This window comes from Tamandua tetradactyla, chromosome 13, assembly GCF_023851605.1.
Source record: "Tamandua tetradactyla isolate mTamTet1 chromosome 13, mTamTet1.pri, whole genome shotgun sequence".
In the NCBI taxonomy this organism is placed as follows: Eukaryota; Metazoa; Chordata; class Mammalia; order Pilosa; family Myrmecophagidae; genus Tamandua; species Tamandua tetradactyla.
The window spans coordinates 57,170,595-57,185,144 of record NC_135339.1 but is presented as its reverse complement, the minus strand read 5'-3'; the positions used below and the strand labels follow the sequence as shown (position 1 = coordinate 57,185,144).

The 14,550-nt window shown below is 37.1% G+C and overlaps 1 protein-coding gene and 1 long non-coding RNA gene across 9 annotated transcripts in view; one reads left to right on the top strand and one right to left on the bottom strand.

The window, feature by feature from the left end:
• Positions 1–5,931, top strand: part of LOC143654058 (uncharacterized) — a 38,812-nt gene extending 32,881 nt beyond the window's left edge. The window contains exon 3 of one of the 2 annotated variants that reach the window (XR_013161654.1): positions 5,711–5,931. This is a non-coding gene — a long non-coding RNA (uncharacterized LOC143654058). Of the gene's footprint in view, positions 1–5,475; positions 5,673–5,710 lie in introns of those variants that run through there. The other variant, XR_013161653.1, reaches the window with a different exon arrangement.
• CC2D2B (coiled-coil and C2 domain containing 2B) overlaps positions 1–14,550 on the bottom strand; it is a 153,673-nt gene that overhangs the window by 73,809 nt on the left and 65,314 nt on the right. For 6 of the 7 annotated variants that reach the window (XR_013161646.1, XM_077125557.1, XM_077125560.1 and 3 more), the window contains 5 exons: positions 11,619–11,724; positions 11,316–11,431; positions 10,023–10,200; positions 7,124–7,274; positions 5,777–5,924 (listed from right to left, as the gene is read on the bottom strand). Coding sequence is in view for 6 of the 7 variants with exons in the window: in XM_077125557.1 (XP_076981672.1) it covers positions 5,777–5,924; positions 7,124–7,274; positions 10,023–10,200; positions 11,316–11,431; positions 11,619–11,724 (699 nt within the window). In the remaining variant the exon portion in view is untranslated. The remainder of the gene's footprint in view (positions 1–5,776; positions 5,925–7,123; positions 7,275–10,022; positions 10,201–11,315; positions 11,432–11,618; positions 11,725–14,550) is intronic. The other variant, XM_077125562.1, reaches the window with a different exon arrangement.

The following is a 14,550-nucleotide window of genomic DNA, read 5'->3' as shown; positions in this document are numbered from 1 at the left end:
TTCTCAGAAAGGAGCAGAAGTGCTGCACCTGTCCATTTTGGGGTGGTACCTGCATATTGTGCAGAACCATCTGCAAATCAGGCTCAAGTTTTCTCTTCCTCAGTCAATTGCCTGTAAAGAACTCAGTCAATTGCCTGGGGAAAAAAAGCTAATGTGGCAGGAGTGGGGACCATGGGCATTTGGGCTAGTTCCTCATGTAACTTACTTGTGCCTTCAGGACCTGCTCAAGCCCCATCTCCTATATACCATTTCCATTTTATGATGGAGTCATGAGGCAGACAACACCAAACTCATGATAGGCAACTCAGGTCTCATGGTAACTTGGTGGCCCATGGTTAAATATTCAGTCTTTACTAAGGCCTAGCTAGTAGCGGGTCAGAAAGCTGTTTCTCAATAGAATAGTTATCTTCAGAGGATAGTAATGTTTTTCTACAAAATCCTAAGGGCCTGCATTGTAATTCTCCTTTAGGGGCCTGCCAAAGGCTCCAGAGAGCCCCTCTATCTGCTGCTGACACTTCCAGCACCACTGGATCTGCTGCATCATATCGCCCTAGTGGCATCATATCACTCCAGTGGCAGAGAAGCTCGGACCTGTTACAGAGCCTCCTCTTATTCTAGTCCCCACTCAAATCTAGCAGCTTTTCTGGTTATTCAGTAAATGGGCTGGAGTAGCACATTAAAATGAGGAATACGTTGTCTCCAACAGGCCAACTAGGCATTGTGTCTCTTTTTCGGTCATAGGAGGGGCCAGATGCAACAACTTATACTTCATCTTAGAAGGAATATCTCGACATGTCCACACCAATGGACACCTAGAAATTTCACTGAGGTGGAAGGTCCCTGTATTTTTGTTGGATTTATTTCCCATCCCCTGACACACAAATGCCTTACCAATAAGACTAGAGTAGTTGCTACTTCTTGCTCACTAGGCCCAGTCAACATGATATCATCAATGTAATGGACCAGTGAGATGTCTTGTGGAGGGAGAAATAATTAATTTGCCTGTGGACAAGATTATGACATAGGGCTGGAGAGTTGATATACCACTGAGGTAGGACAGTGAAGGTATACTGCTGGCCTTGCTAGCCGAACCCAAACTGTCTCTGGCTGTTCTTACTGACCACTACTGAGAAAAAAGCATTTGCCAGATCAATAGCCATATACCATCGGGGATGTACTAATTTACTTAAGCAATAATACCATATCTGGAACAGCAGTTGCAAGTGAAATCACCACCTGGTTAAGTTTATAATAATCTACTGTCATCCTCCAAGACCCAGCTCTTTTCCACATAGGCCAAATAGAAGAGTTGAGTGGGGATGTGGTGGGAATCACCACCCCTGCATATTTCAGGTCCTTAAGAGTGGAACTAAGTATCTCCGCAATCCCTCCAAAAGTCATGTATTGCTGGGTAGGTGCAGTTCTAAAGGCTTCCACTTAGACTTTCCTACCATAACAGCCCTGCTCCACAAATTACGAAATCAATTGTGGGGATTCTGACAGTTGCTGACATGTCGATTCCAATTATGCATTCTACAACTGGGGAAATAACGACAGAATGGGTCTGGGGACCCACTGGGCCCACTGTGAGATGGACCTGAGCTACAACTCTATCCATCACCTCACTTCCATAAGCCCTCTACTCTGACATTTTGGGTCTCCTGGAATTAATGTCACTTCTGAGCCAGTGTCTAGCAATCCACAAAGTATCTGATCATTTCCTTTTCCCCAATGCACAGTTACTCTGGTAAAAGACCATAGGTATCCTTGGGGAAGACTGCGAGGAAGGTTAGTGGTGTAAATTTTGGGCAAAGTAACTGGGTCCTTCCTCAAGGTTACCCGGCTCTCCCTTCATTTAAGGGGCTGTGGGTCTGTAAACTGTCTCAAGTCTTGGAAATGATTAATGGACCATGACTCTGTTTTTGTAATTCAAGTTAGACCTCTATTCACTTGACCTAGAACTCTTCTCTTTATACAGCTCAAACAAGAATTTAGTAGACTGCCCATCTATTTACTTCTAGGTACCCCATGATCTACAAGCCAATGTACAAGTCTCTGTGAGTCTGATTATTCTGTCTGCTTTCAGTCTGCTGCCCATTATGGTGGCCATGCCCACCTTGTCTATGGTGATTAACTGTTGCTATATGGCTTCTGCCAACTTGGGATCTAATTATCCACATTGTGTTTAAGGTTTCCAGCTCAATGACAGTAGTTCCTCCAGTAATATTAGACCTACAGAGAAGGGTGACTACAGAGCTCTTCAGGGATGATGGAGCTAGTCTCACAAATTTATTCTTCAAAATCCTGGTAAAAGGTGTGTCCTCTGGACATTCCTGGGATATGTAAGCAGGTCTTCCATGATAAATCCACTCTAACATCCCAATCTCTCTAAGCCTTTGGATCCCCTCATCTACATTATACCAGGGCAGTTTTGGGCATTTTGACCTCAGGTAATGTTGGCTACCTTTTGATCCATGTTTCAGCCAACCACCCAAACAATTAACGTCCATTGTAACTACATGAGCTGCAATAATAAATGCAGAATCTCTGCTTAGTGGGCCCATATCAATAAATTCAGCTTGAGCCAACTTTATATTCCTTGCACTATTATTATACATCCTTAATATCCATTCCCACACATTACCCTGATTTCTGTGAATATAAATTGGAAAACTCATGCAGTTCTTTTGGAATATAGTATACCTCATCATGGGTCATACTTTGTACCTTACCTTTTGGGGCCTGTTAGGATTTTATAGGTTATAAAGTTATAGGTCTTGAAGAAAAGAAGGGTTACGGGGCCATGAGAGGAATTAGAAGTGTCTTTCAGGCATCCCATTGCAGTTTCATCTGGTGAAACAGGATTAATCTCTTCTGATAGAGGAGTGAGGATTGTTAACCCAAGGGAGGCAGGTACAGCTTTAGCAGGCACTGAAGGGTTAATCTCGTCAGTGGAGGCTGGATGGTAGACTCCTCAGGGCAGACTGGAGACCAGGAAGCTGTTTCCTCAGGCCAGGCTGCAGATAGGGTGGCTGTTTTCTCAGGGTATGCTGGAGGTGGGGTAGCTGTTTGGACAGACCATTATAGGTCTATCTAAAATAACGACTCAGCAAAATCCAGGGTTTCCATGTCCCCACTGCCATCACTGTCCACCCATATGCCCCCATCCCAAGCTTCAGGATCCTACTCTTTTCCAATCAAAGCCCTTACTTTAACAGCAGACACCCTGCAAGGTTGAGAATTTAGTTTATGTTATAAATCTGCTATTCACACAATGAGACTCTGGGTCTAGTTTTCAGAGATCTCAAGTCTGCTACCACAAGAAGTAAGACTTTCTTTAGGGCATGCATAGAAACTTTTACATCTTTCATATGGCCTTTAACTTGCAAATTTTTAAGTCTTTAGCTCATCCCTTTCTCTCATAACTGTATCCAGCATATCTAAGAACCAGCCAACATTATTTTAAAAATACTTAACTCTACAAATCTCCATTAAGATGTCAAAACACTCTCACCCAGAGCCTTGACATTTATATGTGTACAATTAGCAGAACAAAATGGTGATATTTTGCGTATCTCTATTGCCAACTCACACCATGGACTGTTAGTGCTATCTTGATTACTGGAAATGGGGTTAGTGCCTATGAGTCTAATCAGAGTAGATAACCAATAAAAAAAAAAACATTTATAAGATTCTGTCTCTCAAGAAACACCTCTGGTACTAAGCTGTATTAGTCAGAGTTCCCCAGAGAAAGAACCAACAGGCGATATCCATAAATATGAGATTTATAAAAGTATCTCACACAATTGTGAGGATGCAAGAGTCCAAAATCAGTGGGAAATACCACAAGGCTGGAAACTCCAATGAAGTTCCTTGATTAACTCTACAGCAGTGCTGGCAGGCTGAAGAAGAAATGAAAATTCTTTTTCCTCCTTTCAAAGTCTTCAACTGATTGGATTAAATACAGTTGATTAGATTCTCTCATTTGTGGAAGATGCATTCTTAGATGATCATAAATGTAATCAGCCACAGAGGCAATCAACTTACTGATTATTTAATAAACCATCCTTCTGGCTTGATAACCAGGCAAGAAATGTTCTTGCAGTAACAGGCCAGTGCTTGCTTGACCAGACAACCAGGTACAATCACTTGGCCAAGCAGATACCTGAATTTAATCCATCATATAAGAATAAAGATATATTAACTAATGGAATCAAATTGAGAGTTCAGAAATAGACTATTACATCTATGGCCAATTGATTTTTTGATTAGGCTAGTTCACTCAATTGGAACGATACAGTCTCTTTAACAAATGGTGCTGCAAGAACTGGATTTTCATATCCAAAAGAATGAAAGGGGACTTCAATCTCACAACTCATTAAAAATGAACTAAAACCTGATCAAGGAACTAAATATAAGACCCACGACCATAAAACTCTTAGAAGAAAAGTATGGGAGCATCTTCAAGATCTTGTGGCAGGCAATGGTTTCTTAGACTTTATACTCAAAGCACAAGCAACAAAAGAAAAAACAGATAAATCGGATCTTCTCAAAATTAAATACTTTTTTGCTGCACAGAATTTTGTCAGAAAGTGAGTGAAAAAGCAGCCTACTCAATAGGAGAAAATATTTGGAAACCACATGTCTGGCAAGGGCTTAATATCCAGATTATATAAAGAAATACTGCAATTCAATAATAAAAAGACAAACTACCCAATTAAAAAATGGGCAAAGACTTGAATAGACATTCTTACAAAGAGGAAATACAAATGGCCCAAAAGCACATGAAAAGATGCTCAACATCACCACCTATTAAGGAAATGCAAATGTAACAACGTGGATGAATCTTGAGGACATTATGTTCAGTGAAAGAAGCCAGACACAGACACACAAAAAACAAATATTGTATGATCTCGTGAATATGATCTAATTTTAATGAGCAAACTCAAAGAGTTGGAATCTAAAATACAGGTTACTAGGGGATAGACTTGGAGTAGAGAATGGGAACTGATGCTTAATCTGTACAGAATTTCTATTTAGGTTGACTGTAATGGTTTGAAGATGGATGGAGGGGATATTAGCATATTATTGAGAGTATAATTAACAGTGCTGAATTATGCTTGCCAATGTGGTTGAAAGGGCAAGTTTTGGGGTCATTTATGTTACTAGAATGAAAGTTAGAAGATAAAACATGGACTATATAACACAGTGAACCCTGTTATGATGGACTTGGATTAACAGTACAAGTATAAGAGTGTTCTTTCATGAATTTCCTAAAATATATCACAAAATAAAAACTGTCTTTATTAACTTTTGTACAGAATTTTACTGTACTTTATTTCTAGTATTCCTGTTTGTAGGTGTCATCTAGAAATTGAATCTCAATTTCACTGGGAAATTGTATGATTATATAAAATTTCTAGGATTTTCCTTCTAGGAGATTGATAATGTATAAATGATTCTTTTCTATTCCAGGATGACTGGGGGATATAAAGACCCCTGAAATAAATTTTTCAGGACTCTTGGCCTTTGCCTACAAGTAAAGGAAGTGCCTGCCTCATCATCTATAGCTATAACCCTAAGCACTAAAGAAACTTGTTCTCTTACATATAAATATACTTATTGCCTTAGTAGCATGATTTAAATAAAATGTAAATCAACATCCAAATAAACTAAGCTCTTTTAATGCTGCCTGTTTTTTCTGTTACAGGCACAAGGTTTGGCGTAATGCTATGTTGAGGACTGAAACTATTTTTCAAATATACAAGTTTATTACCTGCAGTAGGCAGATCTTAATGACTGTGATATAGGTGTCAGAGGAACACCATTTTCATCTAAGGCCCAGGATAGAGAATAGCTTAGTTTCCCTGATGTCAATAGACAAAGTTTTTCAGTTCCATCTCCCTCAAGAAGAAAAGGCAGATCTGTTTATAGAAGGTATTAAAAACATGATTAAAAAATACGCTATTTGAATACATTGTAGATTTTTTCCTGATTTCTACTTGTGGATGACAACTGTGTCCTAGGACCATAAAGGAAATTCTGTGCTGATCCCATGCTCTAATCCTAGAGCTCTCACTCATCTCTGCTCTAAGATTTCTCAAGATAGAGATGGTTTCAAACAGAATACAGAAAGGAGAGGGACTTTTTGAACTGGACACACAGAGGGAATCAATACTTTCCTCTTCTACTGGGAAGTTTCTTTCTAGAAATGGATTCCAGCAGGAAAGGAACCACTGCAGCAGAAAAAAAAAAAAAGGCAGATAAGGTACTCTTGCTCCCCTTACCCTAGATTCTTCCGACTCTTCTCCCTTTCCACATTTTCTCTCTCAATCTCCAAAGAGCTTAAGTCACTCCTTAAAACTTTAGCCAGTTCCTAGTGCTCCCTAATATTTTTGAATCCTGAGCCTTTTCTCCTGGGCTCACACAACTTTTTTTTTTGCTTCATCTGGACTCTAAGCAGACTACATTCCTTCCTCTTTCTTTGCTCTTTTCAGGCTATTTTCCCTACTTCTTTTATTCTCTTTCCTCTAATTGCTCACTCTTTTTGTAAAACCTCCAAGAAGGTGAAAGGGAAGGAATTGGCGGGGGGGGGGGGGGGGACAGGAAAGAAATGGCTATATTCTTACAGAGATGTTAACGTAAATTTTTGCATTAAGAGGAGTAAAATGAATTAAAAACAAATGAACAGAAATATCGATTCTTTGTTTCCTTCCTTTTTCTTCCTTCTTTCTCTCCCTCTCTTCCTTTCTTCCTCTCTTCTCTGTACATTTCAGAGACTAATCAAACACCTCCTGGAAAACCCTTAGACTTCACTAAAGGAAAGAAGAGGCAGAGCAGTCTTTCCATTTAGGAGTAGAGCTCATGTTCTAGAGAGCAGACTGCTCTTGCTTCAGAGTACTAAGAAAAAGCATAAGTGCTAACTCCCATTTAAATTTCCCAAAACCCTGATTAAAGACAAAGCTGAAAACATTCTAGTTTAAATCTGAAAGGAGAATATAATTCATTTTTAACCTTATACTGTAACTATAGGATTCCTTACTCATGTAAATAACCCAGAATCATTTAGAATATGGTACTCATAAGAAAGTAAGGGGGAATAAACATTTTTTAATAAACTCACTGCTTCCTACTTCTCCATGTGCAGGCATAACCATCTTATCACAGCTAAACTCTACATAGTCCAGATCTGTTTTGCTTTTCAGCTCTGTGTTGTTAGGTAAAGGTAAATAAAGTTTTGCCAGTAAACTTGTTCTTTTACTTATTTCATAGACCTACATATAAAAGAAATGGTTAATAGTTCACTAAAACCACAAAAATAGGAAAAGAAAAACAAAATAAGGACCTTCTATAATACATTTTATTCATTTCTTTAAAATATAAGAATATAAAACAGAGCAAGATATTGCTCTATAGCATTTCAGCCATATGTCCAGGAGGTAAGTAGATAATATGTCCTTAAAAGCATAATGCCTTTTACTAGTTTCAAAGAAAATGAATACAAGAATTAAAAACACAGTTCTGAGAAAAGAGGTACACATAACAGTAGCCTAACATCTTACTTTTGTGTAGCAATTTTCAAGTTCTTTCACATACATTGTGTCATTTAAAGCTGATAAAAATTACATGAAATAGGTATTATTCTTTCCATTTTATAAATGAGGAAATGGATGCTTTGCATGAAACTATATTTTTCACTATAAGTGACAAAAACTGAGATTATATTACTTAGGAGAAAGGGAAATTCATTTGATCATGGAATCCAAAGACAGGCTGAAAAACGAGGCTATGTAGGAGTGAGGAAATGTCCCCAGAAGTGGGAAGGGAGGTGCTGGGTAGACAATTTTATAGATGTCTACTGGATATTAAATCCAGGTCCTGTGATTCTATATGCAATGATTTTTGGTAAAATCCCAAGCAAGTTCACTGCCATAACTAAAAACCTATTTTTTCTCAATAAAAATTGTATCTATACTATAAACTGTGCTGTCAGTGCTTGGGGAAGCACAGTGATATGTGCTCTAAGAACAAGGACATCAAGAGGGAAAAATTTGAAAGATGTTTTGAAAGAAAGAATATGCCAATCAAAAGGGTAGCTAATTAGCAAAAAAAGCTTAGCAAAAGGAAAGTCAAAGAGGCAAATGTTTTTTCTTGTCAGCTAAATAATGTCCTGGTAAGCATGAATTTAAGCCAACACACTGTCCCACTAATGAAATCATCTTAGTGTGGAAAGCCATGGAACTGTGAAAGAAATTTCTAATTGTGAGTTAGTAACCTGGCTAACTGTGGAGGCTTGGAGCTACATACTCCAGAAAAACAATCTTAATCTATTCATCTGGGTATTAAATCATTGTAAATAGGACCTTTTGATGACATCACTTCAGTTAAGGTATGACCCAGTTGAATCAGCATGGGTCTTCATCCTATCACTGGAGGCCTTATAGAGGCCAAAGAGAAAAAAGCCATATGGACGAGAAGAAGCTGGAAGTCAATGGAACCCAGGGGAGAAAGGAGAAGACTTCACCATGTGCATTGCCAAGGCAGATCTGTTTATTGAAGACAGGAAAGCCAAGGATCACGCATAGTCAGCCCAGAATACTACAGGCTGCATGAAGAAAGTATCACCTTGCTGATGCCTCAATTTTGAACTTCTCTTACCTTCAAAACAATGAGCCAATAAATTTCCAGTGTTTAAGCCAATCCACTGAATGGTATTTGTTTTAGCAACAAGGAAACTAAAACACCAACTAAATAGAGAAAACTAACTATATATTCAAATGTTAAATTGGCACCCTGATTTTATATATCAGCCTTGTGAATCTGCTTAGGGTACATGGATACACTCTCACTGGACTATCAAATCCAGCTTTTGAGACTGTAGGGCTCGGGGTAGATTCTGGACAGTGAATTTACTGAAACAGATAATTTCACACAGTGAGTTCTCTCAGGAGACAGTCTTGTTCCCTGATGGTAGCTATCAACCACTGTGTGGCTGATATAGAGCATCTTCAAGTGTCAAGAATGAAAGTGGGCATTATAAATGGAGGAGTCTCATTCTCTCTGCCCCTAGTTTGTTAGGATCATGCGCTAAATGATGGGATGAAGAAGGACTAAAAAACAAACATTTCTTATTTTGGGGGGCAGATTTTAAGTTGCAGATGACTAGATTATTATGCCAACAATTAATTTAGGTACAAAAGGAGGAAACTATGGCCAGATTATTAAAGTAAGAATTTGAACAGAGAGACATTCTAAAATGATAGGAACTTGATGGCACGAATGAATAAAATGAATAGAATATCTGATGAAGGATTGAAAAACTATTTTAGGCTTTATAAAAACAACATTAACTTTGATTTAGGTTTGTCATTATAATACTCTCCCCACCTGCCTGCCCCACCCAAATCTTTATTCCCTCCTAAGATTTCCAGTTTCAAGCTTAACTCCTATGTTAATTAACAAGACTCCTTTACTGTCCATAATTTTTCTCCATGGTCCTATTTTCTTCTTCCTTTAGCTCAGGAGTTCTTATGGTAAGATCCTTGGACAGGGATTGGGGGTCTGTTGTGTGCATGTTTTTTCATCAGACTCTTAAAGGAATCCAAACTGCAAATCAAGGTGAAAAAGAAATACAGCAAGGGACCGAAATGAGGAAGTCAGGCCTAGGGGAATTGGGAGAAAATATTCAACGCTTACAATAGGTATATTATTCAATGTACTTTAAATAACCATCTTCTACCTCGCTCACGAAAGAACAGAATATTGCATATTCAGGGTTAGAAAGAATTTTAAGAAATAGCCAGAGAGAATAGAAGAACTTGGTTCAACCAAATATTAAATAATCTGATACTTACAGCATAAGAGACTACTGATTAATTTAAATACATTAATTATCTTGCCTGCTCATTTACATGTCTTCTCTTACTATAAAAGAAGTTACCTTTCACATCTAACAGTAGCTAATTTTTTAAAATTACATAATGGCATAAAATAAGATACAAAAGTAAATGATAATGGCGTACCTCCAAACAAATTGTTTCAGGCCAATATATTAGCTGGATATTGAAAATTTGCTGAAACATGACTTTAAAATCAAACTGAAGAGGGGATGCTGAAGTGCAAGAAACATGTTTATTATTGTAAAATATTTTAATAAAATATTTAAGCTTCTGGATTTTGATTCTCCTTTTTTGTTCATGCCTAAAAAATTAAACAAACTTTTAAATGGCCCTTGAAATGAAAAAGAAGTATAAATTATTGTTATTTTCAAAATGTACCTTTTCATATTAAAAAGATGATTGATTTAAAGTATAATGGTATCTTTCTGTCAAATAACACTGGCCTGTATGTGGATAAAGCTTCTCTACTCAGTTATATAATTTAAAGAAATATATTCATTCAAAAAGAAAAAAGAAGTAAAATCAAGGTAATATAAATTATTCAATCATTTATTTGCCCAAATTAAGGAAATTATACAATTTACCCTCCAGATGCCATATGAGAGGACAGAACGAGGGGTTTAAGAACAAGGATGGGTAGGGGATCTTTAAACAAGTCTTTGAAAATACAGTTTAAACTTTTAAAAGACACACATATATACACACATACCACGTTTTCAACAACCTCAAGGAGATGGCCCTAAGGCTGATGAAAAGTTGAACCTACTTCAGTGTTCTGCATTGCCTTATTCTTTTAAAAGGAGATGTGATCCATAGACCTAGAAGATTGGGAAATGGGAATATGTATGATGTCTGGGTCTGCATGAATGTCTTAGGCATAAGGAGAAAATGCTATGATTCAAAGAAGTCATTACTGGAAAGGAATGAAGCTTGTACTGTCAAAGAAGAAAATTGTCCAGCAGGTCCTCTTGATAGGGAGGGGTTCTAAAACAGGCAAGGGCAGCCTTACAACCTATTATTCCTGTGGTGGATTTATATCCCAAATATCTATACCTGAACAACAAACAAAAATACCACCCCAGAAAAACAAAAACAATCATCAATATATGACACTTAGTAATGAAGACTTTATAAGTTCTATAGCTAAACCAAACTGGTTGCTAATGTACTTCAGTCATGTATTATAGGTATGACCCTGGGCAACTTAACTCTTAAGCATCAATTCCTTCAACTGTAAGATAAGCATGATACCAACTTCATAGAACTATGGTGTTAATTAAATGTGAAAATGTATTTAAAAACACTAACAGAGTGCCTAGTATAGGGTACACATTCAAGAAATCTAGCATTATTATTAAAAACCATGAAATTAATAGACAATATATAATGAGGAAATAATTCTTTAAAACTGCTTACAGTGAACACTTGCATAAGTTTGTTATTTCTGCAGTGAATGAAAGTTGTGGCATCAAGGAAATTGGCTTTATTCCTTCAATTTCTGTTTCTTTAAGTTCTGAAGCTAAATAGATGCTCTAGAAACCAAAAGAGAAATACAAGTTTTACAATATACAGTCATAGCTTTGGGAAATTGTTCTTAAAAATTAAACTTTGTCATTTTGTTGGAAAACTATTACAAATATCATGGTTTCCTGTTCTACCAAACAATGAATTATTATAAGTACTTAAGATGAGTTGAATGTTATTTTGCAATGTAAATACCTTCTGTTTTCCCGCATTCTTAAATCCTTTTCTTTCAGTTTTCTTCTCACTCTGAGACATTTCTGACAGTTCTTGTTTTCGTTCACCACATTCATTCATTTTTATCCTAATTAATAATAAATAAAACATTTAAAGCAGAAATAATAGAAGTATTTTGAGAGTTGTTAAAGGTCTTGCCAAAACACACCCATGCATATGCACACATATATGCACACAAAACAATCTTTTTAGAACAAATAACTTTACACACTATGGACACGACTGATATGGTAGACTGTGGTAGTTAGATTCAAGTGTCAATTTGGTCAGGTGGAGGTGCCTAGTTATATTGCGATGGACCTGAGCCAATGGCATGTGAACCTCATCTGTTGCTGATTACAACTGCAGTCAGCTAGGAGGCATGCTTGCTGCAATGAATGATGTTTGATTTAATTGGCTGGTGCTTAAATGAGAGTGCTCAACAAGCACAGCCCAAGCAGCTCATCTCAGCACTCGCAGCTCAGCTCAGGCCTTTAGAGATGCAGAAAGGAATCACCCTGGCAAAGTTGTTGGAACTCAGTGACCAACAGCAGAGATCGTCCTGTGCCTTCCCACGTAAGAAAGAACCTCAGTTCAAAGTTAGCTGCCTTTCCTCTGAAGAACTATACGTTAACTAAATAAATCCCCTTTTATTGAAAGCCAGTTGTCTCTGGTGTGTTGTATTCTGGCAGCTAGCAAACTAGAACACAGACATATAAAAACAGAAACTTCATAAGCGTAAACTTGCCTTCAGTTTTTACAGCTTTCCCCATATGCAGAAACTTTACCATTATTGTTGTCAAGCCCTTTGAAGGGCATCAAGAAAACTTTTCTACAATGAGACTAAATAACGCAGGTGATGGGAAAATACAAAGTAAAGGACACACCCCACATTTTTTCTCATTTTTCTTTCTCTCATATTCTTTAAGCTGTGTGCACACAACCAGGTGTAAGCACAGGTATTATGGTAATATTAAGTGGAAAATCATAGTTATACTCCTTCGTGCTTATGCATAAACAGTAAGCAGTTCTGACATTCATACCACTAGGACTACTACAACTACTACTACTAGCTGACTCATACATAGCACCTTACTAAGTATGTGCCAGACAATGTTGTAAGTATTTTATACATATTAACTCATTTACTTGTCATAAAAATGCTTTGGAGATAGATGCTATTATTATTCCTCTTTTATTAGGAGTACAATAAAACCCCAGTTAACTGGAACCCTTTCAGAAAATCATTGGTTTAGGAGCTGAGTTTTCCTGATAGCTTCTTTTCAGTACAAAAGAAGCCTGTATGGGCTTGAAACCAAAATACCTAGGTTTTGTTTTCTAATATCAATCGTTTAAGAAAGAAATAATTTGATAAAACACTGTATGCTCTGGTGAGAAGTAAAATGGTGTAACCACTATGGAAAACAACCTGGGTATTCCTTAAAATGTTAGGCACAGAGTTACCATAAGACTCAGGAATTCCACTACTAGTTAATTGTCCAAGAGAAATAGAAATATTTGTCTATCAAAAATGCATACATAGCAGCATTATTCATAATGGCCAAAAGGCAGAAATAGCCAAAATGTCCATCAACTGACAACTGGATAAATAAAATGTGGTATATCCATACAATGAAACATCATTTGAGAAAAAAAATGAAGTTCTGATAAATACAACATAGATGAATCTTGAAACCATTTTATTAAGTGAAAGAAGCAATATACAAAAGGTCACATGTTCTATGTATATGAAATATCCTGAATAAGCAAATCCATAGAGACAGAAAGCAAATTATTAATTTCTAGGGACTACAGGGGATGAGTGCAAGTTAAGGAATGACTGATAATGGGCACATGATTTCTTTTGGGGTGACTAAAATGTTCTAAAATTAGATTACAGTGACAGTTGTACAAATCTATAAATATACTAAAAACTACTGAACTGTACACTTTAGATGTGTGAACTGTATAGTATGTACATTATATCTCAATAAAGCTGTTCTTCTAAAATACGTACTTTTATGCCTTCTGAAACAGAATATAGGTAATACTGTGGATGTAACCTCAATAGGCATGAAACAGACTACCTAGGTTGAAAATTAAGCCCCATTACTAGCACTATGGAATATGGGCAAGTTACTGAGGTAATCTATGCCTCCAGCTTCGTGCCTGAAAATCTGGCTCTTGTGAGAATTAAAAGCACTAATCCAAATAAAGGACACAGCCTAGTTTTTGGAGTAAAACAAACACTCAATGAATATTATTATTATTTTGTTTTGATTCAATTAATTCAATATGAGCATAAATTAACTTATATGCTTTAATACAATAGTTCTCAAACTTTGTGGCATAATAAAACCCACCTAGGGAGACTTTTAAAAAATTTGATGCACAGACCATATTCCAAAGCAGTTAATTCAGAAGTATTAAGACTCCCCAGGCGATTCCAATGTGTAAGAATCTTCTAAGAATCAATGCTTCGATATTCAGAATCCCATTTTTGGTTATTGTGCTGGTTTGAAAGGATGTATGCCCCTAGAAAAGCCATGTTTTAATCAAAATCCCATTTCATAAAAGTAAAATAATCCCTGTTCAATACTGTATGTTTGAAACTGTGACTGGATCGTCTCCCTGGATGAAGTGATTTAGTCAAGTGTGGTTGTTAAACTGGATTAGGTGACGACATGTCTCTACTCATTTGGGTGGGTCTTGATTGGTTTACTGGAGTCCTATAAAAGAAGAAACATTTTGGAGAATAAAACGAGATTCAGAGAGAGCAAAGAATGCTGCAGCACCACAAAGCAGCAAGTCCACCAGCCAGAGACCTTTGGAGATGAAGAAGGAAAATGCCTCCAGGGGAGCTTCATGAAACAGGAAGCCAGGAGAGAAAGCTAGCAGATGACACCGTGTTTGC